Source organism: Heterocephalus glaber, unplaced genomic scaffold (assembly GCF_053883595.1).
Source record: "Heterocephalus glaber isolate CG9 unplaced genomic scaffold, H.glaber_assembly_v1.0 deba00001452, whole genome shotgun sequence".
NCBI lineage: Eukaryota > Metazoa > Chordata > Mammalia > Rodentia > Bathyergidae > Heterocephalus > Heterocephalus glaber.
In genome coordinates, this window is record NW_028258302.1 from 10,733,982 (window position 1) to 10,759,563 (window position 25,582).

General features: G+C 40.8%; 2 protein-coding genes and 1 pseudogene across 11 annotated transcripts in view; 2 read left to right on the top strand and 1 right to left on the bottom strand.

Annotated features, from left to right (window-relative positions):
* Tslig1 (tRNA splicing ligase complex subunit 1) overlaps nucleotides 1-15,043 on the top strand; it is a 28,331-nt gene extending 13,288 nt beyond the window's left edge. For 6 of the 7 annotated variants that reach the window (XM_004850863.3, XM_087215369.1, XM_013074250.3 and 3 more), the window contains one exon: nucleotides 1,391-6,183. In XM_004850863.3, coding sequence (XP_004850920.1) covers nucleotides 1,391-1,477 — 87 coding nt within the window. In that variant the 3' untranslated portion in view covers nucleotides 1,478-6,183. Of the gene's footprint in view, nucleotides 1-1,390; nucleotides 6,184-13,605 lie in introns of those variants that run through there. The other variant, XM_087215368.1, reaches the window with a different exon arrangement.
* Zbtb8a (zinc finger and BTB domain containing 8A) overlaps nucleotides 2,094-25,582 on the bottom strand; it is a 52,908-nt gene continuing 29,419 nt past the window's right edge. For 2 of the 3 annotated variants that reach the window (XM_004850865.3, XM_087215367.1), the window contains 2 exons: nucleotides 24,738-24,907; nucleotides 2,094-19,465 (listed from right to left, as the gene is read on the bottom strand). In XM_004850865.3, the coding sequence (XP_004850922.1) occupies nucleotides 19,133-19,465; nucleotides 24,738-24,907 (503 nt within the window). In that variant the 3' untranslated portion in view covers nucleotides 2,094-19,132. Of the gene's footprint in view, nucleotides 19,466-19,672; nucleotides 21,754-24,737; nucleotides 24,908-25,582 lie in introns of those variants that run through there. The other variant, XM_021263269.2, reaches the window with a different exon arrangement.
* LOC106009879 (cytokine receptor common subunit gamma pseudogene) lies at nucleotides 13,636-15,043 on the top strand (annotated as a pseudogene). The gene has a single exon (XR_015452748.1). The product of XR_015452748.1 is annotated as a cytokine receptor common subunit gamma pseudogene (transcript).

Below are 25,582 nucleotides of genomic sequence, written 5' to 3' on the forward strand. Positions count from 1 at the left end.
GACATTTAGCTCGCGATGTTAGATAATAGGCACTTGGCTACCGGAAGACTTCCACAGTAGTATCTGAAATATACATTTGGGAGTCATCAATGAATAGATATGTATAGCCCCAGAACTATACAAGTTTGCCAAGCATTGAGTCTAGGTAAGAGAGAGTAGTTGAGTAATAGAGCCAGCCATTGAGGTGCATGCCTGTAATCTGACACTTGGGAGGCTAAGATAAAAGACTTGTGAGTTCCAGGCCAGCATGGGCCAGATAGCAAGTTCAAGGCCAACCTGAGCTATACAGTGTTTCCTTGTCTCAAAAAATGAGAGAGGGGCAGTGGTTTCGCCACCTGCTGCGCAAGTGCAAGGACTCAAGTTGGATCCCTGGTACCAAAAAAAAAAAAAAAAAAATGAGAGGGGGGGCCGGGGATTTAGCTCAGTGGTGCCACCGCCTGCCTTGCAAGTGTAGGGTCCTGAGTTCAATCCTCAGTACCAAAACAAAACAAAACAACAAACAAAAAAATGAGAGAGGGATGCTAGAGGAGAAAGTGTGAAGTAATTGTCTGAGAGGAGAGAAAGAGAAATGCCATTCAGCATGTGTGAGACCATAGGCAGAAAGTGGAATTTGATTTAGGTTGTGATTTTGCCAGGTGATTATGGCAGAGGGGAAAAAGCAAAGGCAGTGCCTCACCCTAAGGTCTAGCACACAGGATTATTATAGAGCTAGAAGGAACCTAAGAGAACATCTAATCCTGTGGTTCTAAATTGGTGCCAGGGTGGGGAGTGTCACATATGGGAATCATGTGAAAAGCTTTGACTTGGGAGCTATGTTTTACTCTCCAGCTAAAGGTATAAAGAGAAGAATCCTAAGAGGGTGAAGTGAATGTTGGGAGCTGAGAAGAGAATAGGCTGGATTCCTCGGAGCCAGGTCAGAGCGGGAGGGAGTGTGTAGGGAGTAAGAGGAGTGAGCACTGAGCCACAATAGAAAAGCCTGTGTTCTGTGATGCAGCCCACTTCATAAATGAAACGCTGATGCCCAGATGAGTCAGACAGCTTCTTTGCCTGGGCAAAACTAAAGCCTGGTTAGAGTTTTGTTTCCTAACTCCAGTTCAGCGCTCTTTCTACTTTACACAAGCTTCCTCCATTTTTATGGAATCAGAATATAATACTGGATTAATTTGATAACTAATTGATTCATGTGGGCTTTTAGTTGTTTTTCTTTTTCCGGTACTGGGGATCGAACTCAGGACCTTGCAAGGCAGGTGTGGTGCCACTGAGCTAAATCCCTGGCCTGTGGGTTTTTAGTTTTTCACAATAGTAAAATTGTAATTTCTGCCAGTTGTTGCTAGAGTTCATGGTTCTGATTGTAATGTCTTCTCATGTGTTTTTTTCTCTTAACCTTTAGGGAACAGAAGTCAAAGCAATAACATATTCAGCAATGCAAGTCTATAATGAAGAGAAACCAGAAGTTTTTGTGATCATTGATATTTAAGACACTAAAAAAAAAAGAAAGACCTATGAAGAGCTGCCTTTTCCTTCCTCTTGAGAAGATAAAATAATTTCATTTCTCTAGTGTCTTTTGACAAATGGAAATGTATAGAACAGAAGTTTTTAACTTAAAGCGTGACTTTCAGAAGTAGAAAATCAACTGGGCATGGTGGCATATGCCTGTAATCCCAGCTACCCTGGGGGCTGAGGAAAGAGGATTGAAAGTTTGAGGCCAACCTTGGCAACTTAGCATGACCTTGTCTCAAAATAAAAAATCAAAAGAGGCCTGGGCGGGCTGGGTGTGGTGATACACACCTGTAATTCTACCATCTGGGAGACTGAGAAAGGAGTTTGTGAGTTTGAGGCCGGCCTGGACTACATAGCAAGAGTGTCTCAAAATAAGTAAGATAGCCTCAGTGATAGAGCGTCCCTGGTTTCCAACCACAGTACTGGGGAAGGAAAAACAAAAGGAAAATCAGTGAATTAGCTTTGGTCTGTGTTCCTTACCTATTCAGACTTTAAAGAAATCTGTGTAGTTTTTTTGTTTTTTGTTTCGTTAGGTACTGGGGATCTAACTCTACCTTGTGGTTGCCAGGCAGGCGCTGGCACCACTGAGCTACATCCCTGGCCCTGTGTAGTTTTCTTTTTTTTTTTTTTTCCTGTGTAGTTTTCTTTTAAAGCCTCTATATGTACACAGGTAGAGAAGAAAAGGAGAATTTTAAAAGATTCATTGTTTTTAAACTACTTTAAGTTAGTCTTTTTTGGGGCGGGGGAGTTGGTACTAGGGATCGAACTCAGAACCTTGTGCTTGTGAGGCAGGTGGCAGAACCACTGAGCAAAATCCCTGGCCCCCAGTTACTCATTTTAAGGAGACAGGCCAAAAAAAACAATTTTAAAATTATCTGAACTTTTTTATTTTTTTGCAGTACCAGGTATCAAACTCAGGACCTTGCGCTTTCGAGGCAGGCACAGTGCCACTGAGCTAAATCCCTGGCCCAAAAATTATCTGAACTTTTAAAAGTAGATGCCTCAGGGCTGGGGATTTAGCTCAGTGGTTCCAGCGCCTGCCTCGAAAGCCTGCCTCGAAAGCGCAAGGTCCCAAGTTCAATCCCCAGTACCAAAAAAGAAAAAAAAAAAAGTAGATGCCTTAATGAAACCTCTTTAGGTTTGATTTGCAGCTTGAGTCTTGATTGAGGTATTCTTTCTTGTGATCAAGAGTTTACAAAGTTGGGATTTATTCACAAGGCCCTAAAACAGCCACTGGGTGGTGCCAAATATCATTATAGTTTGCTGAATTTGAACTAGGTAAAAGGGAGGGATTAACTCTGCTTTCTAAGTGCTGAGGGTTTGTTTTTGTTTTTGTTTTTTGTACCAGAGATTGAACTGAGGACCTTGTGCTTGCGAGGTAGGCGCAATGCCACTGAGCTAAATCCCCAGCCCGTCTCTCTTGAGTATTTAACAGGAACCCCAGGAATGCTATTTGCCTGGAAATAGATGGCCAGTGGCCAGATGTTCAAAGGAACGGGCACAATATAGAGCCTTATGTCAATGGGCTCTGTGGGGTTGCTTTAGGTCTGAGACCTAACAAATGAATATAAATGTTGAAATTAGAAATGTTTTATGTTGAGATCTCAAACTGGCAATACATGCTATTTTTGAGACCCCTTTGACTCTGAGGCCTGCTAATATCTACCTATCTGTCTAATAGTAGGGGTGGCAAACCCACTGCCAAGCCCAGGATTCCTTAGCCCAGACAATCCCACCACCTGTGGGCTGAGGTCTGGTTGATCATTAACTCAGTTTTGGTTTTGCAAGATGGCTCAAGAAGTCGTTGTCATTTCATCCAGTCTCTAGCAGGTGATTATTTCTACTTGGGACAGTCTTAATTTTGAGAGGCTCTGTTGGAATCAACGTAGGTTAAGACTAGAGACTTGGGCCCTTTTGGTAGTTGAATGTCCCTGTAACTCTTGGTTTCCTGAGTCTTGAAAGGGGATGAAGTAGATTGTGTAAATTTAGGGCTAATAATCTGTGTATCACCAGCTTTTAGATAGACAACACCTTGAGTGATTAGTAAGCCTGTATGCTGAACAGGGATCTGACCCCAAATTTTAAGGTAATAGAAGCTTTATCCTGCTTTTAGTTATCTGTTGGGCATCTGTAGGCCCAACAAAAAAGTCCACTGTTTTGTTGGTGGTGTTTTTTGTTTTAAGCAAAAACAGCTTTTAAGTCCCTGACTGCCCCAGAAGAAAAGTCCTGGTTTTAATGAGTAACAGGTTAAAGGTCCAGGAGTTTGTCCTCTATCTCGATGGCCTCTTATTTCCTTAACTATATGTATTATATGATTTCTTACTACCTTTCTAGTTCTAAGATTCTTTGATTCAGTACCTGCTTTTGGACAAGGTCTTTCTATGCATTCCAGGCTGGTCTCAAACTCCTGGGCTCAGGCGACCCTCCCTTGTCAGCCTCTGGAGCAGCTGGTATAACCTGCATGGGAAAATGGAGCTTTAAAAGTTAAATTGTTTTCTCCTTTAGTGACAAGTGGCATCTCTGAACTCAGATCTAGGGCATAAACTGCCACCCCCAGCTGTCCTTGGCCTAGAGGAACAGTGTGCAGATGCTGGCACCAGGAGATCAAAGTCCAGTTTCATTTCCATAAACAAGGGAAAGGTTGGGTTCAGGAAGGGATGAAAAAAGCCTGGATGTGTCTGTTGCATTGCATTTCCTCCCTCTGCTTTTCTTTGCTGCAAGGACTAACACTTGTACATGGTGATGGTGATTTGGGTGATGGGACCCTCTGCACATGCCACTGAGCCTCCCAGTGATGCATTCCAAATAGCCCACTAGCTGAGAGAGACATGGCATTTGTTACTCAGTCTTTGGTGTCCAAATTGCACCATCAGGGTCTTTTACCTGGACAAATCTGACAGCCATTGTCATGAATGTGGAATGTATTATTATGGCATGGCTTTTAAAGAAGGTAATAAGCCAGGTGTGGTGGAACGTGGCTAATCCCAGCACACTGGGAGACTGTAGCAGGAGGATCACAAATTTGATCCCCACCTGGGCAGCTCAGTGACTTAGGAAAACCCTGTCTGAGGAAGAGTGGGGGCTGGGGATGTAGCTCAGTGCCAAGGCTCTGGGTTTACTCCAAAATACAGCAAAGGGAAGGAAAAAAAACAAACAGGAATGGTATGGTGATCTTTTATCTTTAAGTGGTTATGGATTCCCATAGCCATTTTTGACAGTTCTCTTTCCACCTGGGGTTTGGTGGAGTACGTTCCAAGAAAACAGTTTTACCCTCTGCACGGTGGACGAAGTGCCATTATCAACTACATTGGACTACCCCTCCTGATTTTTAAAATGCTGGCGGATTTCAATTTTGCCCAGTAAAAAGTCCTGAATGAGCTCAATAAGACTAGCTTTGCCCCAAGAGATTTTTGAGACAGAATTAATTAATTTTGGTACTGGGGATTGAACTCAGGACCTTGTGCTTGCGAGGCAGGTGCCGTTGAGACAAGAATTTAGACTCTTTACCTAAGAAACTCAGAATTGGAAAAGAGACCTGCCCAAAGCAGACATTATCAAAATCTGGTAACTAGTATTTTACTAGTGATATTTTCTAACCATATCTGGGTGTCTGTTCATATAAAAATTTTTCTAAATGCTTTTCTGTGGAATATATTACCCATTTGTCCTCATGATTTTATATATGCCTGTAGTACATTAATTTTACATTGTTATCACTAAATAATCAGTGACATGTCGTAAAAGGCGGATGTAAGGCTTCCTTTTATGTTCCTTTTTTTTTTTTTTTAAAGTACTGGGAATTGAACTCAAGACCTTCTGCTTGCTAGGTAGGCACAGCACCACTGAGCCACATCCCTGGTCCTCCTCTTTTTTTTTTTTTTTTTTGGTACTGAAGATTGAATGCAGGGCTGAGGATATAGCTCAGAGGCAAGTGCAGGGTCCTGAGTTCTGCTCCTGGTATCAAAAAAATAATAAAAAAAGATTGAACCCAGGGCCTTCATACTGAGCTACAATTCCAGCCTTTTTTCTTTGAGACAGTGTCTTACTAAGTTGCTAAGTTGCCCATCTTCCTGCCTCAGCCTCCCATCATGCTGGGGTTGCAGATGTGTACCGTCATGCCCAGCTTGGTGTTTTGTTTTGTTTTTTTGGTACCAGGGATCGAAGTCGGGTCCTTGTGCTTGCAAGGCAAGCGATGGAACCACTGAGCTAAATCCCCAGCCCTTGGTGTTTTGTTTTGTAACAGGGTCTCACCGTGTAGTTCAAACCACCCTTGAAGTTCAAGCTGGCCTTGAACTGTCAGGGATCCTCCTGCCCAGCCTTCCAGGTGCTGGAATTATAGGTGTGTGCCACCACACCTGGCTTGGTGGTTTCTTTTGACACAGGTAATAACACTTTGAGGTGAGCTATTAATTTTATATTTACAAAGAAACAGCAAACGTTTGAGTGATCTTTGAAGGTGCAGCTCAGAAAAAAAGGCTACTGGCTGGGACTATTCCATTGTCTCTAATTAACAGTTCAAATGCTAATTTGTTTAGCAAAATATTTTAGTTGTGGAATTATCCAGTTTCCTAGAACAAGAAAGTAGAGAATAGTGGATTTCTGTTTCTCTCCACTACCAAATAACTGTACAGCCATGTGTGTAAAATTACCCTAAGTAAAAATATATACTTTTTCGTGTGTGCATATGTGTTATCTAGGCTGGCCTCAAACTCACAGTGATCCTCCTGCCTCAGCCTCCCAAATGCTGAGATTTCAGGGATATGTCACCCCATGTGGCTTTATGTTTGAGACAGGCTCTTGTTATGTAGTTCAGGCTGGCCTTGAACTCATGTAGTCCAGGCTGTAGGGATCTTCCTGCCTCAGCCTTTTTTTTTTTTTTTAATGGAAGGCAACAAGGCAGAGACTGTTCACCTGGGTGCACGTCAACTGAGGGCGAGCAACCTGTCAGTGGTGAACAAGGAACAGACGGATTTTTACAGGGGATTGGGAAGGGGTCTGGCACATACAGGGGTTGGAGCAAGTATTTGTGGTCAGGGTCTATGCAGTGGTCAGGCCAGATGTGTGGGTGCTGCTGGGTCACTTGGCACTGGGAAGACATGCTGTGCTTTGTGATCTTTTCTCCTTTCTATAACATCTGTTATGTGTTCTGTGTGCAAGGACAAGGCACACCTGTATCTAGGTGGTAACGGCAGGATGTATACCTGGTCTTCAGCTACCTGAAGGAGTGGCATGTCTTTGCTGAGGGCTGCGGTTTTTTTTTTATCTGCTAAAACTGTCCGTGGGCCCCTCAGCTGCCTCCATGTCTTGTGCCTCAGTTTTCTTGAGTGCTAGGATTACAGACATATGGCACCATGCCTGGTTAATTTTTGAATTTTATTCTTTTTTTTTTGCAGTACTGGGGAATGAACCCATGGCCTTCAAACTGAACCATATCTCTAGTCCTTTTTTCACTGAGATAGAGGCTAAGTTGGTATTATGGTTTAGTCTTCAACTGTCCCCCCAACACTCATGTTTAGAGGTGGAACTTCTAGAAGGTGATTGGAGCATACTATACTCATCAGTGGATCTGTCCATTAATGAGTTTATAGCTGAATGTGCTCTTCGGAGGTGCAGCTGGGTCAGAAGAGGTGGGTCACGGAGGGTGTGACTTGGAGGGGTGTGTTCTTATCCCTGGCTTCTTAGCTCCTCCCCTCATATATATTCATATGTATTCATATATATATATGTATATATGAAAAGTAATTTTGTAATTATGCTTGGAATCAAGGAATTTAAACAGTATTGAGGCAGTGGATTAGGCCATGGCAAAATGCCTGGGCAAGTGGGCATGATCCATCCATCACAGAGATTCAGGACATGTGCAGTACAGCTTCCAAACCATGTGCCTCATAGTAATCAGTGAATCCTGTGTTCAGTTCTTCTGGCACAAGATCAAGCAGGGTTTGGATAGGACCACCTAGATCTGGTGTCAGAGTGGGGGTGTAAAGATGGCAGGCATTGGCCTTGGGCACTGTCTTCTCAGTGGCCCACTGTGAATGTAGAAGGTGCTTATTTCCCTATTTTAATTGGCTTAACACTGCAGAGCACTTCTTTTCTTATCGATACCTTTAATACAGTAGACCCTTGACTTACTCAGTTCATTTGCCAGGGCTGGTTGTAACTCAAGTTGGCTGTAAGTCAAGACTTCCTATAAGAAATAATGGAAATACCCATAATGTGTTCTGAACCTCCCAAAGCCCCCTTAACTTAACTAACCTTTTCATTATAAAAAAGTTGTATAATGTGCGTGATTTACCAGAGACACCAATAATTTTCTGTGTATTCACCAAAAAGTTATAAAATGTGCCTACTTTACCAGAAACAACAATTTCATACTGTACTCACCATTCAAGTTGACATCTTCGGCTTGCAGGAAGGGAGGATGAAATGGAAGGTGGTTATTGTTGGGAAGGAGAGTCCCCTTCTATAAGCACATCAGGAATCTGGCTCTCTGGTGTCCATTCTCTCCTTGGGTGAGTCTGTAGCTCACTAGGACCTGCCTCTGGCTCACTAGGTCTCAACCTTTTCAGAACTAAAAACTAGTCTAAGGTCGTCTGTTTCTGTCTTTTCTTTAACACTGTTCTGTAATATGACATGACATTGTCATGAAGCAAGTAGGTCTTCTGGATGGGTCTTTACAGATGTTTGTGGCTCTGTCTGCTTTTTCAGGATTTTTCTTTATTTCAGAAGAACTCTGCTGCACTGATTGTTGATATTCCCCCTCCTCTTCAGAAAGCTCCTCAGCTGCCATTCTCTGTTGCTCAGCCAGAAGTTGCTGAAGTTCCTCTGTAGACAGTTATTCTGAGCATTCCCCCACCAGTTCCTCAACATCAGCACTGTCTACCTCAAGTCTATGGACTCTGCTGTAGTGACAGTGTCATCAACAACAGGGTCAATTGAAGGCTCAGGCTCCTCTACACAGCCTGCAGAGTCTCTCTCCTGTAACACTTTAGGAACACACTTTCTTCCAGGCAGATGTCTGTCCTTGGAGAGACATTGGCCCAGGATTTCTCAATTAACTGCACACAGGAAAGACCAGCATTTGGGTCATAACTCAAGACTTTGGTCCTAAGTTAAAACTAAGATTCCAAAGTATCTTGTAAAAACTTAAAAATAAAAAAAAAGATTCCAGTTGTAGCCCAAGTTCATATGTGAGGCTGATCGTAACTCAAGGGTCCACTGTAAATGTAAAACCTTGCCATCTTGTCTCCTGTCCATTTCTTTGTTCAGGACAAGAGCCTGGAAGCAGCCCCTGGGAAGAGTCCATAGCACCCCAGTACCCATTAACACAATTGTGCTGGCTGGGGGTAAAGCTTAATGGCAGAGTACTTGCTTAGTATGCATGAGGCTTGGGTTCAATCCCCAGCACTACAAAAACAAAACATTGCACCAAACAGCCTTTTTTTTCTTTTTTTGTGCAGCACTGGGGATCAAACTCAGGACTCTGTGCTTGCCAGGCAGTGCGGCACCACTGAGCTAAATCCCCAGCCCATCCCACCAAATAGGAACCACCACCTGTGCTAACATTATTTTGAAGATTTGAGGCAGAGCAGTAGTTAATAACAAACTGTAGCCCGATCAACTGGAGTTCAAGTGTTGGTTCTGCCACTTACTGTTCTTTGGACATGTTGCTTAACCTTTCTGTTCCTTAATTTCCTTGTCTTAAGTGGCTATGATAACAGCACTTGTGGGATTGTTAGAAGGTTAAACATGTATAAACATAAAGCTCTTAACAGCAGTGGCTGCCACATGGTAAACTCTTAATAAGTGGGAGATAATGAGGACAAACATGGGCTGGGGATTTAGCTCAGTGGTTTCACCGCCTGCTGTGCAAGCGCAAGGACCCGAGTTTGATCTCCGGTACCAAAAAAAAAAAAAAATGACAAACATACATAAACATCATCACCTCCCTTTTGCCACTCCTTAGTTCTAAAAATCCAGTGTTTGTTAGGGAGGGCATGACCAGTCTAGATACAACCCTGGGAGCCAGAGCCTCTCTGCAAGACTTAACATGATAGCTAGGTTCTAGGTTTATTAAGAAAGGGAAGCAAGTTCACTCCTATTTTCCCCTCCCCTTTGTCTTCCTCAGATTGTCCTACATCTCTACTTGCAGTCTTTTCCCTGAGTTAATCTTGCTTTCTCCCTTTAGTTGAGCATCTATGTTCAAACGCTATAAAGCTGGCTCTTGTGGTGAAAGTCTGTAAGTAATCCTAGCACTCTGGGAGGCCAAGATAGGAGGATCAACAGTTCAAACTCACCCTGGGCAATTTTAGCAATTTAGTGAGACCCTGTCTCAAAAATAAAACAAATAAAAAGGACTGGGGGTGTAGCTCAGTTCAAAGGCCCTGGTTTAAATCCCCATTACTGAGCAGAAAAACACTGTGGGCTTCCCTTTATGCCAACTCCATTGCCATTCTGAGGCTCCCTTCCCCATAGTGTTCCTTCCTGACTCCCTTGCATTTCAAGGGTGCATCACAATAAGAAAGATGGACAAATTATTGGGCAACTTTGCACCTTCATCATTGTACCTGTGGCTTCTCCAGGGTCTTCTCTCTCTCCCAATACAGCCTGCCTCCTGTTACCCATAGCAGAGTACCCAACAGGGAACTCACAGTTCTTACCTTTGAATTTTGCCCAGATTGGTGTTTTTTGTGATATGGCCTTGCTATGTAGTCCAGACTACCCTTGAACTCAGTGTATATCCCAGGGTGGTACTGGCCTCCAAGTGCTAGGATTACAGGCGTGTGCCACTATGCCTGGCTCCCACAGATTTTGTTTATTGTGGTACTAGGAAATAAACTCAAGGCCTTCCACTGAGCCACACTCCCCGACCCCGCCATTTTTTTTTTTTTTTTTTTTTTTAGTGTGACTATGTATCTCAGACTGGCCCAGAACTCACAATGTTGTCCAGACTGGGCTTGAACCTGCGATCCTCGTGCCCCAGCACTCCTGGTGGTGGGATAACAGGCATGTGCTGCCGCGCCCAACTGAAAAAAATCTGAAATCAATTCAGTACACAAGTTTAAATGGCACAGTATCTGTTTTATTTCAGCACTTTTTTTTTTAATGATGCAAGAAAGTGCAAGCCAGTTCATTATTGAAAGAATGTTTTTTGTTTATTTTTGATACAGGGTCTCCCTTTGTAGTTCAAGGTGGCCTTGAACTCATTGTAGCTCAGCTGACCTTGAATTCACAGCAGTCTTCCTGCCTCAGCCTCTAATAGGTGCTGGGATTATAGGTGTGTGCTGCCATGGCCTGCCTTGGAAGAAATTCTTTTTTATAAAGTTTTAATTTTTATGGTGATGACTGAAGCATAGAAGAAAACTTTTATTTTCAATTTTGTATAATGTGTCCTTTATGTCCTATTTCTCTAGTATCACATTTCAACTGGAATAAAAAATTTAATTCAGTTTTATGGAACTGAAGAGTTATAGTTCCTTTTAAAATATTAAAGCAAATTTCAACATATAATGTTATGTGTTCATAATACAGTTTTTATTAGCTTGAGGCACAGTACTATGTGAATTCCCTGAGTGCAATACCCATAACCAAATAAAATGTAAATTGGGGGCCAGGGATTTAGCTCAGTGGTTTTGACACCTGCTGCGCAAGCACAAGGGCCCAAGTTAAATCCCCGGCACCAAAATAAATGAATGAATGAATGAATGAATGAATGTAAATAGATCCTGAAGTAAAAAAAAATTTTTTTGTGTGGTACTGGGGATTGAGCCCAGGGTCTCACCCTCTCTAGGCAAGTGCTGAGCTATATCCCCAGCCCCAAAATGGGCTTTCCACTATTTAGTGTTGATATTGTATATCCCTAAAAAAAGACCCTTAGATACACAGTGGCTTGAAATTTCACAAAACTAGTATTTTCTGTAGTTTGACTATGTGACCACTGCATTTTACTAAAGTGAAAAGGCACTTTTTTTTTTTTTGGTACCAGGGATCGAACTCTGGTCCTTGCACTTTTGAGGCAGGCAGTGTAACCACTGAGTTAAATCCCCAGCCCTCAAGGTGCTTTCTTAATGTGGGACTTCAGTGTGCTCTTTTGATTAAAAATCTCTAGGATGTAAAAATGTGGCAGTGAGATCTCCCTTTGTTAGTATTATTTGCAGTGCTGGGGATGGAACCCAGAGCTTCATGCATGTTAGGCAAGCGCTCTACCACTACCCTACATTCCCAGCCCAACATCTGTATTTTAAAAATTTCCCTTAATGAACCAGGTGTGGTGGCGCACACCTGTAATTCCAGCATTTGGGAGGCTGAGGCAGGAGGATTACCCTGAGTTCGAGGCCAGCCTGGGTAACATGGTGAGTTCAAGGCCAGCCTGAAGTACATAGCAAGACCCTGTTTCAAAAAAAATTTTTTTTTTTTGGTCTTTAACAATAGTGTCCAGACCCAGTGGACAGAAAATCAAATGGTTCTAAGGCCCCTCCCTAGCATTTGTATGGTGAGGACAAAAGGAAACAGACCACATATAAGAAACACTGGGAAGCTTTAAAAAATTGACACCCAGGGGCTGGGGATTCAGCTCAGTGGTTTTGCTGCTTTGAGAAAGCCGCCTGCTGCAAGAAAGCGAAAGGGCAAGGACCGGAGTTCAATCCCCGGTACCAAAAAAAAAAAAAAATTGACGCCCAGGCTATGCCTGCCAGAGATTCTGATTTGCATAAGCATCTATTGCTAGGGATTGAACCCAGGGCCTTGGCACTTGAGGCAAGCATTCTACCCTGAGCCATGCCCACAATCTCCTAATTTTTTCAGCTAAAGTCTTACTAAATTGTTCACCTTTGTTTCCATTTTTTCCTTCTATTTTTTTTTCTTGTCCCTTCCTTCCTTTCTCCCTCCCTCCTCCCTTGTTCCTCTTCCCAGTTGAACACTTTCTTCCCACTTCCCAATTTCTATTATACATTTCAGTCTTTATTTCCACTTTTGATTTCTCACACCAGAGAAACCATTGGGTATTTAAACATATGTTTCTGATTTATTTCACTTAAGAGTATAGCATCTACATTTTATTTCATTTTATTTATTTATTTTGGTACTAGGGATTGAACTCAGGACCTTGCACTTGCAAAGCAGGTACCCTTGAGACAGAATTGGCACCACTGAGCTAAATCCCCGGCCCTAGCATCTGTATTTTGAAAAGCTGCAGGAATGATTTTAATGTGCAGCTAAGGTTGAGAACTTGTGATATAGGCCCAAGTATTCTATTTCTTTTACAGGTAAGTAAAAATAAGTTACTGTGTTTTGTTTTTGGCTGTAGCAGGGATTGAGCCCAGGATCTTCACATCGAGCTAACATCTCCAGCCTGTTTTTTAAATTTTTTACTTTGGGATCAGGTTTCACTAAGTCACTAAATTGTCCAGACTGGGCTTGAATTTGTGATCCTCCTGTCTCAGCCTTCCAAAGTGCTGGGATTATAGGTGTGTGCCATCAGGCCTGGTTAAATTACTCTTCAGTAAGGAAGTAAGCAGTTTAAGTAATATCATTAAGGAATTAATTTTCCTTTGATCCCCAGCACTAGAAAAAAAATTTTTTCCCAGTGGAATGAAGAAACTATATAATAGAATGCACATTCAGAAATGTAAGAGTGAAGCAAAGTATAACAAACTCTTGGATGTACTTTCTAAGATGTATTCAATATAATTGAGTTTTCAAGTGATTTGATCAAGCCCAGAAGTGAAAAGCCAACTGGAATTTATTTCCCTGGCCTTGGTTTCCTATTTAATGGTGAGAGAGTGTGCAATGCGTTTTACTGCCATGAAAGAACAGAAAGGAAAGAGCTGAAAAGTCCAGCATGCTATTTAGTTTTAAAATGTTCTGCCTTTACGAGTACCCCCCGCTTTTTTTTTGGTACCAGGGATCAAACTTGGGTCTTTGTGCTTGCAAGGCAGGCAGCAGGCAGCGGAACCACTGCGCTAAATCCCCGCCCTGTTTTATTGTTAATATTATATTTTAAAATATCTGAGTTTGTGGTATTAATACAGGTCTGTAGGGAGGCTGATATTCGAATATGAAGTTTATAGCTCACCTGTGGATTTCATTTTTCTGATCCATAAACAGTAAAGAGACTTGGAACAAAGAACAAGCGACATGTTGAAGCCATCATTACCACTGAGATCCCTCTTACTCCTGCAGCTACCTTTGCTGGGGGTGGGGCTGAACTCAACGGTCCTTATGCCCAGTGGGAATGAAGACACCACAGCTGATTCCTTCTTGACCTCTGAGACCCCCAGGTCTCTCAACATTTCCATCCTGCCCCTCCCAGAGGTTCAGTGCTTTGTATTCAATGGTGAGTACACGAATTGCACTTGGAATAGCAGCTCTGAGCACCAGCCTACCAACCTGACTCTGCGATATGGGTACATGAACTCTGATAATTATAAAGTCCAGGAGTGTGGTCACTATCTGTTCTCAAAAGAGATTATTTCCAGCTGTTGACTGCAAGAAAATGAGATCCGTCTCTATGAAACATTTGGTGTCCAGCTGCAAGACCCATGAGAACCCAGGAGGCAGATGGAACAGAAGCTAAAACTGCAGAACCTGGTGGTGATCCTTTGGGCTCCAGAGAATCTAACACTTCGCAACCTGAGTGAATCCCAGCTAGAACTGAGCTGGAGCAACAGATACTCTTTGGACCGCTGTTTGCAGCATTTGGTGCAGTATCAGAGCAACTGGGATAGCAGCTGGACTGAACAACAAGTAGGTCAGAAACAGCTTCTCCCTTCCTAGTGTCGATGGGCAGAAACTACACATTCCGGGTTCAGAGCCGCTTTAACCCACTCTGCGGAAGTGCTCAGTGTTGAAGTGAATGGAGCCACCCAGTCCACTGGGGAAGCAATACTTCAAAGGGACAATGCCTCGAATTCCCACCCTCAAGAACCTAGAGGATCTGGTCACTGAATACCATGGGAACTTTTCGGCCTGGAGTGTGTCTAAGGGACTGGCTGAGTGAGAGTCTGCAACTAGACTACAGTGAATGGCTCTGCCATGTCAGTGAGGTGCCCCCAAAAGAAGAGGCCCAGGGGAGGGGCCTGGGGGCTCCTCCTGCAGCCAGCCCGACTGGGCTCCCCCACATTACGTCCTTAAGCCTGAAACCCCCAAAACCCGAGTCCCAATTCCCTGACAGAAGCCGAGCATCCTATAGCTGTGTTACTAACTCCCTCTCATCCACCCTTCCGATCCGGGCCAATGCTCATTCCATCTCCTGTGGCTCATTTTGGATTTGGTGCCCCATGTAATTGCCCCTTAATTCACTATCCCCTACTTGAGAACTGCCCCTTTATCCCCCAGTCTCATGTTTCTCATATCCCCCTTCCTTTTTTGGTACTGGGGATGGAACTCAGGTCCTTGCGCTTGTGCAGCAACCCCCTTCCTTTTTATAGGATTCTTTGCCCCTTTGTCCCTCTTTCCCTCCCTGGTACCACCTATCCTTTAATTATTCCCAGAATCAATGAGAAATAAAGTTTCTGTTGATAATTAAAAAAAAATAGTAAAGAGACTCCTGTATTATAAACTATTAAGTTTACCTCACAACATATAAAACAGCTGGCCCAATGCCATTTCTGTAATAACCTGAATTCTATCATCAACATTCTATAACTAAAGTCACATCCTTTATATAACATTTATTCTGTATAGGATTTGTCCACATACAATGACTAAACAATTAACTTAAAAACAATGGATTTTTTTATATAAAAGCATCTTATAAAATAGAGTGATACATAATACAGCTCAGTGAATTAAACTGATATCCTAGGATTCAGAAAATCTGGTACTTCAACTTCTGTTTGCCATTGTTTGTCTGACTATCTTATGTAGGTTAACTGTTTCATGCCTCTATTTATTCACCTTTCATGTGTGATAACTGTCCTACTTAAAGATATGTAAGGAAAAATATAATCATTAAATACTTTGCAAACATTAAATGCCATACAAATGATAAATAGTAATACTGATACACTCTAATATAACATAGGGCTTTCCATGTAAAATCTAGTTTGGTCTTGTACTTGTTATTCTCACTCTTTCCAGTTAAAAACATCTTATGCTTTACTGTTTTGAGTGATTTTTCATACTGTTAATTCTAGCACTTAAATAATTGAAACACCAAACTTTTTTCACCCATGAGCAGTAACGTGGTCACATAATAAGCAGTAACTATGTTTGTTTTGATTGTATTACTCAAAAATATAAAACCAAAAATATTAAAACTTTGGTTCTTAAGTTTTATGATTATAGAAGGAAGATCATATGCTAAGGGTGTGATTTACTTCACTGAGAGCCCTATGAATTTACCTGCTTATAAACACAGTAACATGAGAAATGAAGTGAAACTGCAATGCTGGAAGAATTCAAGAAGTTATCTGGTTCCACTGTTTTCAGTTGAGCTCCAAGTGCTGCAGAGATGTCTGGGGAAAGGTTCATGGAGTCTCTAACCTGATCAGCTCCAATTTTAGAGCTTAGTCCCCAGTTGCTGAGCTTCTCTGTGAAACAATTTATTTGAAGAATTGAAAAAAAAATCTTGAGTAAACAAACCTATCCTTTGAACTTCTGCCATTTTCCTTCTTCCAGACACTAGGTACAAATGCAGTGGTGCTTTATTTTTCCAAAACTCCATGCTATCAACCAGACATTCTTAAGGACAATAAAATTAGAAGGGCATTCAGAAGCTGACAAACAGTATCTCTGCAAAAGCAAACTTTGATCTAAATAATTCCCATTATTCTTGATGTTAAAAGAAATTCCTTGCATAAATAAAGCTTATTTAAACAGATTATACTCCTATGTAACATTTTCCCACTTTTTTTTTTGTACCAGGGATTGAACTCAGGACCTTGCACTTGCAAGGCAGGCGCAGCACCACTGAGCTAAATCCCTGGCCCACATTTTCCCACATTTAAAAGTCAAAAAATAACTTTCTCAGAAATCAGCAATAGACAGTTTCACTCTAGAAAATAACTGGTCTCTAAAGTCTTAGGTGGATATGTTACGATAAATGAAGTCATTATTTACAACTTACAAATGTCTTAAATATTTTTTAGGATGCTGAAATGATAGTACACATGCTGTGGTGAACTCGGTAGCTGTTCTGTGGGGATCGTTTGCTGCTTGTTAGAAACAGTTATAGACAGTGTCCTTTCTGAAACGGCAATGAAAGTGCTGCTGGCACTATGTTCAGTGGACTTTGCTGATGTTCATGCTGATGTGTGTAGTTTGCATGCAGAAGATAATAGCATAAAATAACATTTAGATCATAGACTAAAGTGCATTAGAGTACACACATGCAAGCACTAATTCATTTCTATGAATAAAGCTCGAATCAGCCATGTTTCCTCTTGACCTCAACAACTAAAATTCAGGTTATAAGTTTGAAAGCTGTTAGTATCACTCTGGTAAGACTAGAGAATGGCAGGTGATGCCTCCCTCATTAGGATACAACTTAATTGTTAGGAACCCTGACTCAGGAACAGTCCTGTTGTGAGAACGATGAACTCAATGCACACTAACCAGTCTTGAAACAACTAGAAATTTGCCAGCATAACCTTAGAAAAGCCCCAGAATGAAGGATCAAAGCAAAGTAGTTATTCACCTACTGATAACATTTTTATAAGCCACAAACTGTTATCAAGGACAATCATTCATTAAAAATAATAGAAAGTTTGCAGCCAGCCTGAACACTTTAACAAGACCCTGTCTCTAGGGATGGTGGAACATGACTATAATCCCAGCACTCTGGAAAGCTGAAGCTGAAGGATCATAAGTCCAAGCCCAGCCTAGGCAACTTAGTGATATAAGGAGACCCTGTCTCAAAATAAGTTGCTGGGGATGTAGCTCGGTGTGAAGGACTTGGGTTCAATCCCCTGTACTGCAAACTAAACAAACAAAAAAAAGGCTGAGGATATAGTTCAGTGGTAGAGTGCCCTGGGTTGGATCTGCAGTACTAAACAGAACAGTACAGAACAAAACAAAAAAAGGAGAAAATAACAAAAAATATCATCAAAGCTGGGCATGGTGGCACAGGTCTGTAATCCCAGCACTAGGGAGACAGAGGCAGGAGAATTGCTGTCAGTTCAAGGCCAGTTTGAACTGCATAGTGAGACTCTGTCTCAAAAAACACAAAAACAAAAGCAAAAAAACCCCAGTATCGTCAAGGTATTTTATGGCCTTTAAAAAAACAATATAATAGGGCTAGGGATTGAGCTCAGTGGTGCCACTGCCTGCCTCAAAAGCACAAGGTCCCGAGTTCCATCCCCGGTACCAAAAAAAAACCCAAAAACCCCAAAAAACAATACATGGAGCTTCTCTATAGCACAATTAAGTTATATCAAGCTTTACTGTGATAACTTGTAGAGATCTTTATGAAGTTCAGTTCTTCTGATATTAGATTTTATCTTTAGAACTAAAATAATTCTCCTTCAACTTGACATTAATTTTGGAATGTTTCATAATTCCTACATGGGAGGAATTTAAACTTTGTATTCTAGGAGGAAAGTTTATTGACAGGCCTTCTTTGTTTTTGGTACTGGGGACTGAACTCAGGACCCTACACTTGCGAGGCAGGCGGCAGCACCACTGGGCTAGATCCCTGGCCTTGACAGGTCTTCTTTACATACTTCCTGGACTTTTACGCAGTACAGTATATGTTTCCTGTTTTAAAAAATGATCCCTGAGCCACGCATGATGCTACACACCTACATCCCAGCACTCTGGGAGGCTGAGGCAGGAGGATCACAAATTCAAGCCCAGCCTGGCAATTTAACAAGTTAGCGAGACTGTCTCAAAAAAAAAAGTCTGTATATACTCTGTGATCAGCCTTTAAACTTTTTTTTTTTAACAATACTGACTACATAACAATAATTTTGCTGGGCACCTCTCACTATGTAGTTCAGGGTGTCCTTGAACTCATTATGTAGCCCAGGCTGGCCTCAACTTGCAGCAATTCTCCTGCCTGGTCTCCCAAGTGCTGGGATTACAGGCGTGTGCCACCACACCTGGCTTGACAAAAATTTTAAATAGGAAGAATTTCAAGTATTTTAGATTAGTCTTCAGTCATAATCCCAAACTGTTTATGATATGAGAATAATGATAGGTTGTTTCAGATCTGAAATTAATAGAAAGACTTACTATCTCAGGCAGGTGGGTTGCCAGACCCTTAAATGTGCTCTTACTTGGTTCCCTGTGAAATTCAATATTGGCAGAGCATGTAGTTTTGAAACACCTTAAAATTATCTTACATAAAGTTTGGTTGTGATAAATTTATTTAAAATATTTTCTTTGAAAAAAGTCTGCTAAGTAGATCTTCTGATATTAAAAGAAAAAAGGTGTCTCTGTAATAAAGTAAGAGGATAACTGTTCATCCATCATGCCAACTCAAGTCATGTCTTTTTTTCCAGTGCAGCAACATATTTAGGGCAACAAAGTTCAGAATGAATACAATGGCCTGTTCAGAAAACATGCAAGTTACATCGGGTCATTTTTTAAGTCAGTAGGATAAATTTGTTAACCAAACTCTGACCATGGAAAGAGAGATACAGGAAGTCAATATAAACTGCAGACATGCCAGTGCCATCGGTCCACATTACAGCTACCTAATGTTGGGCTTTATTTCCTTTTCTTCTTCTTCTTCACTATCGTCAACCTGTTGTATGACCAGATCGGCAGACCCATCCTCTACAATCTCCACATAGGATCTATTCTCATCTTCACTCAAGTGCCACCGAGAATCCTTATCTCCATCTGATGGGGACATGAGATGTTGCTCAGCTTCCAAATCAATGGGAAGGCTGTCTATGCCAACTTCAGCAAGGCACTCATTACACAGTCTGTAGCGCCTGGTTCCTTCCTGTACCACTTGCCCTGTTAAGTCAGTCACATGGCGTTTGCATTTTCTGCAGATTAGTTTGCATGCCTGGTGAATCTGCGTAGAGATTTAAATAGTGGTAAAAAATAATTTTTCAAAAGGAGGACAATTTGATATCTTAGCTATCAGTTCATAAACTTCAGATGTTCAAAGCCAAGCATTAAACTCAAATATCTAATTATTAGAAAAGATCTTAGGTTCTGGTGATAAATCTGTGTCACAGAAATATTAAACACTACCTTTCTGTAAATAATGGCTATAATCTGGTAAATCCCTTAACCCAGTAATACTTTATTTGTTTTGTTTTGTTTTGTTTGGTACCGGGGATCAAACTTGGGACCTTACACTTGGGAGGCAGGCAGCGAAACCACTGAGCTAAATCCCCGGCCCTCCAGTATATTTTAATATCTGAGGTAACAAAGGGATACTTTCCCAGAATAATAATAACTACAAACACTGACTAGGTGCCATGTACTATTCTAAGGACTTCGCATAATTTTATTCAGGGAGAAAAAACTTTTGTTTCATATAAGTGTCAATTTTTTATTAATAAAAGATATGCTAGGAGGACCATGCTGGAAATTCAAAGGGTTGAGTCCTAATTCTGGTTTTGCAACTTATTATCTGTGGTGATTACTACTATGTATCTTGGAGCGAGTAATTTTACTTTGTTTTTGGGTACCGGGGATCAAACTCAGGACCTTGCAATTGCAAGGCAGCCACAGTGCCACTGAGCTAAATCCCCAGCAAAGCAAGCAATTTTAAACACTTTAACCATGCTTTCAAGGTGACAGCTAAAATACTTAACTGGTATGGCAGGGGCACCACCCAGACAGACGGGAACCCGACCATCCCAATGGACACTGGTAATAACAAGCTGTACAGTGGTTCTTCACACATTAACCTATTCCTCTCCCTGCCTCCCCGCTTATTACTTATGGGAATACTATCCACAGGGTTGATATAAGGATCAAATGAGTTAATAGATATGAATTCTTTGGTTAAAAAGTTATAACGGATGAATGATTAAATATATATCATCACAGTTAGTAATAAAGAACTTCAATAGCTGTTAGAGTGGCAGATTATGGGTTCTAATCTAAAAATTATGATAATTATATACTGTTGGATTAATGTTTATGGAATATTCATTTAGATAAAGCCAGGACAGTATGGAAGTAAGTCACCAAACATAGCAAAAATGTCTCAGAAAACTAATAGAGTCTGGTAAAATATCTAAGAAAATGTATGGAACACTATTCAGAACAGTTATTATCTTCTGCTTAACTGTTGACATATTAATCAGTAAATACAGTTTGAATGAATTCTTATTTCTCTTGAGACATTCTCAATGCCACATATAGTACATGCTGTTTTTGTTACAAAGTTTTGACAGAGATTTGGGTCCATCCCTCCAATTCCAATACAATTATAAAGTCAAAGAAATTAAGGAAAACATTATGTTAAAATTGAAAAATATCAACATGAACTCATTTTAAATATATATATATTATATATATATATATATATATATATATATCTTCTAGGTCTGTCCACTGAAATAATATAGAAGAAATAATACATCCATAACAATTACTGTTAAAATTTGGTCTCTAATTTCATTGCCATTAAAAGGAATCTAGGCTCTTTTGAGAATTGACTGATTCTAGTCTTGTGGTTGAGAAAGCATAAGATTAGCCTAGGCCTCGACAAAGACACTTTCAAAATGAACTGGTTAATGCCAGCTACTCAGGAGCCTGCCGCAGGAGGATCACAAGTTCGAGGCTAATCTGAGAAATTTACGAAGACCTTTTGTCAAAATAAAAAGGGCTAGAGATGTAGTCAGTAGAAGAGTGCTTGTCTAGCACGTGAAAGGCACTGGGTTCAATCACCAGCACCATTAAAAAAGAAAAAGAAAAAAAAAGAGTAACAAGAAAAAAACAGATGAGTGTGGTGGCAAACATCTTTACTCCTAGCCACTTGGGAGAGTGAATCAGGAGGATCAATAATTTGAACCCAGCCTGCGCAACTTGGTGACTTAGTGAGATCCTGTCTCAAAATAAAAAATAAAAGAAAATGGGCTAGGGAAACAGCTCACAGGGAAAAAGTTATGGATCCAAACACAATAAATCAATGAAAATTTCTGACACTTTATATTTAAAACAAAAAAGCCAGAAAGAGCTCAGTTGTATCATGTGAGGCTATTAAATCAACTCTTACTTTGAAAATTGGTAAGTAAAGAGCAAGAAATACATATTTATTTTGCTTCTCATTTAGGACCTGTATATCAACGTAACCAAATAGCCCCAGGTAAACAAGAAAAGTTTTGCTTCATAGAATTCTACCTAATAATAGAAAAAGAATAAAAAAAAATCAGTAAATAATTCCGCAACTCTTAAGTAGTATTATTAATTCTGATAGAGATGATCAGTTGGTGCTAAAACCATTAAAAGAATGATTGATGGGGAAATGGATAGCTGTATGATGTCAAAATACTTCTACAAAGATTTGTTTTTTCCTTTTATTTTTCCAGTACTAGGGATTGAACTCGGGACCTTGCACTTGCGAGGCAGGTGAGATGCCACTGAGCTAAATCCCTGGCCTTACAAAGATTTGTTTTTAATCACAAGGCAGCACCGTTAAGTGTACAATGGTGGAATCACAGTGCCATCGCTCTAAGCAGATTATTAACATCACAAGTGATGGGTCAACCAATACGTCTCTCCTAATGTGATACAATGTGAAATATACAATTTTGCCCTTGATGTGTTCTGGTCAAAAGTATTTAACTTGAATACATTAAGGCTTTAGATGAAACTTATAGTTTATAGAGAATGCAGGAGAAAATAAAGGGACAAGCTAGATGACATCATGGGGGACCCTAGCAGACAAACTCTGGCATAGGACATTTTGTAAAACGACTGCTCAGGATCTTCAAGTCAGCGTTTGGGTGAGGGAAAAGTGTGTGTGGAGACCACACTAGATTAAAAATATGCTCGATAGGAGATTGTCCCAGCACTTGGAAGGCTGAAGCAGGAGGATACTGAATTTGAGGCCAACCTGGGGTAAACTGCAAGATCCTATCTCAAAACAACAACAACAACAAAGTGGGGGACAGGAGTAACTTGGTAGTAAAGTGCATGCTCAGCATGCACAAAGCTCTGGGCTTGATCCCCAGCAATATAAAAACAAATAAATACATACACTTAAAGGACTTAGTAAGATGACACATGATTTTGGATTGGACTCTGGCTTAGACAAGCCAGCCATAAGAGGTATTTGGAAGGGATTATAGGGAATTTGAAATTGGACTGGGTGTTTGACAAAATTTTATTGAGATAGAAAGGTAGAGATTATTCCTTAAAGCAGTGTACAAAATAGCATAATACAGTATGATCTCATTTTAGTAAAAAATGTGAATATATGTATGAAGAAATTTTGGAGAATATAAAATAGAATTATTAGGAATGGTAACATCTGAGTGGTAAAAATGTAGTTATTGTCTATCTTCTTATTTTCACTGCTATTTTATATTATCATTATCATTACTAAAGACAGGTCTCACTCTGTAGTCCAGGATGACCTTGAACTCACTATGAATGTAGCCCAGGCTGGCTCTGAACTCACAGCTATCCTCCTGCCTCAGTCTCCTGAGTGCTAGGATTAGAGGGTTATGCCACTGTGCCCAGCTTTATTTAATTTTGTTTGCTCTGAGACAAGGTATTGCTACTTATGTATTCTAGGGTGGATGTGGACTCGCTTGCTATGTAGCCCAGCATGACCTTGAACTCATGATTCTCTTGCCTCAAACTCTTTTTTTTGGTACTGGGGATCAAACTCAGGTCCTTGCAAGGCAGGCGACAGAACCACTGAGCTAAATCTCCAGCCCATCTTGCCTCAAACTCTTGAGTGTCAGGATCACAGATGTGTACAACAATGCTTGGCTATTTTTTTTTTTTTAATTGGGGATCGAACTAAGGACCTTGCTCTTGTGAGGCAGGCGCGGTGCCACTGAGCTAAATCCAGGTTCCCTGGCTATTTTTTAAAAATCATACAAAAATACAGCTTTATGAAATTAATGAAGGCAGAGATACCTCTGATTTTTCTCATTGTTGGACCTAACACTTAGAAATATATATTTGTTGAATAAACAAGTAGAAAGAAATGTATGAAGATATCACCTTAATTGATATTGTCCTGTAAATTAAGAAGAACTCTTGTAAGTGGTAGAGAGCTTGCCTAGCATACATGAAATATAGATAACAAAACACAGATTTTAGAAAAAAATTTTGTTACAAGATGAACACAGAACAATTCCAGTGTCACTATCTTATTAAATCACCAGGGAATCAAACAGCAAATTCCCTGAAATTACTCTGACTGCTGACAGTCAATTTTGGATTGGGAGACCAGAAGCAGCTCACTTTGCTGGTCTGCTGAGGAGCTGAGAAAGAATGTGGAGAGAGACTAGAAAGAGAATATAGTGGAAAGAGGTCAGAGAGGAGCAACTACACTGAGATCCTATCCAACAGATTCAGTCAGTAATCACTAGTAGGTGCTGAGTACCTAAAATGGGAATTCCAACCTAGATGCTTAAGACATTTATACAGTTTGCATGATTTTTGGCACAGAACAGATCAATATATAAAACCATTCTGGGGCTGGGGATTTAGCTCAGTGGTTTCACCACTTGCTGTACAAGCACAAGGACTGAGTTTGATCCCCAGTACAAAAAAACACAAAAAACCAAACATTTTGGATTTGAGACCAGGGGTGGTGGCACACACCTATAGTCAGGAGGCTGAGACAGGAGGTTTGCAAGTTTATGCCAGTCTGGGCAACAGAGTAAGACCCTTTCCTAAAATAAAAACTTTTGAAAAATCTGGGATATAGTTCAGTGGTAGTATGCTTGCTTAGTATACAGGAACCCTGGTGTTCAATACACAGCACCACACACACATACACAAAAATTAGATTTGATGTGAATTAAATGGAAATATAAAACTGTTTAGCACCAAAAGAATATCTCCTACTTCAAGATTTCAAAGGAGAACCAAAATTGATCTCTCTCTATATGTATATATTAAATTATGAAGATGTGCAAAGTAAAACCATTAAATATGAACACTATTTAAAGGTAGAGTTATGTGATAAGATTTCCCTCTGTAAAGAAAAACACACATATTCCTCAAGAAGTAAAATGATGGCCAGGGATTTAGCTCAGTGGTTCCAGTGCCTGCCTCGCAAGCTCAAGGTCCGAGTTTGATCCCTGGTACCAAAAAAAAAAAAAAAAAAAGCTAAGTAAAATGATGAAAAATCAAATACATACTGTTCGGAAATGGCTACTTAGATGGTCGAGCCTGCTGAACCTTTTCCCACAAGCTTGACACGGATAGGGCCTTTCTCCTGTATGGCAGCGCAGGTGGCGCTTGAGGTCAGCCTTCCGCTTCACCACATGTGTGCAGTATGGGCACTTGAACTGCATCCTGGGAAGATCATCTGTCACAAGAGAGCGTGATTAAATCACTGGAGAGATCATAATAACAATCCTGTTAGCACAAGAATCCAAAAGGAGCTGGTGAGCCTAATCTTAGGAAGGTAAAGAAAAAGACAGAAAATTCTTGTAGGACTACATTGTTAATGGGTTTTTTTTTGGTACTGGAGATTGAACTCAGGTCCTTGAGCTTGTGAGGCAGGTGGTAGAAGCACTGAGCTAAATCCCCAGCCTTAGGACTACACTGTTAATGTGACCCTAGGTACAGAGTGATAACTTCAGTATTTGATCTATTTATAATGTCTGAGTAAATTTAGACTGCCATTCTACCCCCACACACTGGAGATTGAACCTAGGTCCTTTGGACTGAGATATATCCCCAGCCTCCCTCCCTCCTCCTTTTTTGCTGTAGTACCTGGGGACTGGATCAAGAAACACTCTACCACTGAACTACAACCCTAGCCCTTTTTAAATATTTTGAGACAAGATTATTACTAAGTTGGTAACTTGCCCAGGCTGGACTTGAACTTGCCATCCTTCTGCCTCAGCCTCTTAGAGTGTTAGAATTACAGGAATGTGCCACCATGCCCATCTTCTGCTTATCTTTTTTTTGAGTCAGGGTCTTGCTATGTAGCCCAGGCTGGGCTTGAACTCACGGCAATCCTCCAGCTTCAGCCTCC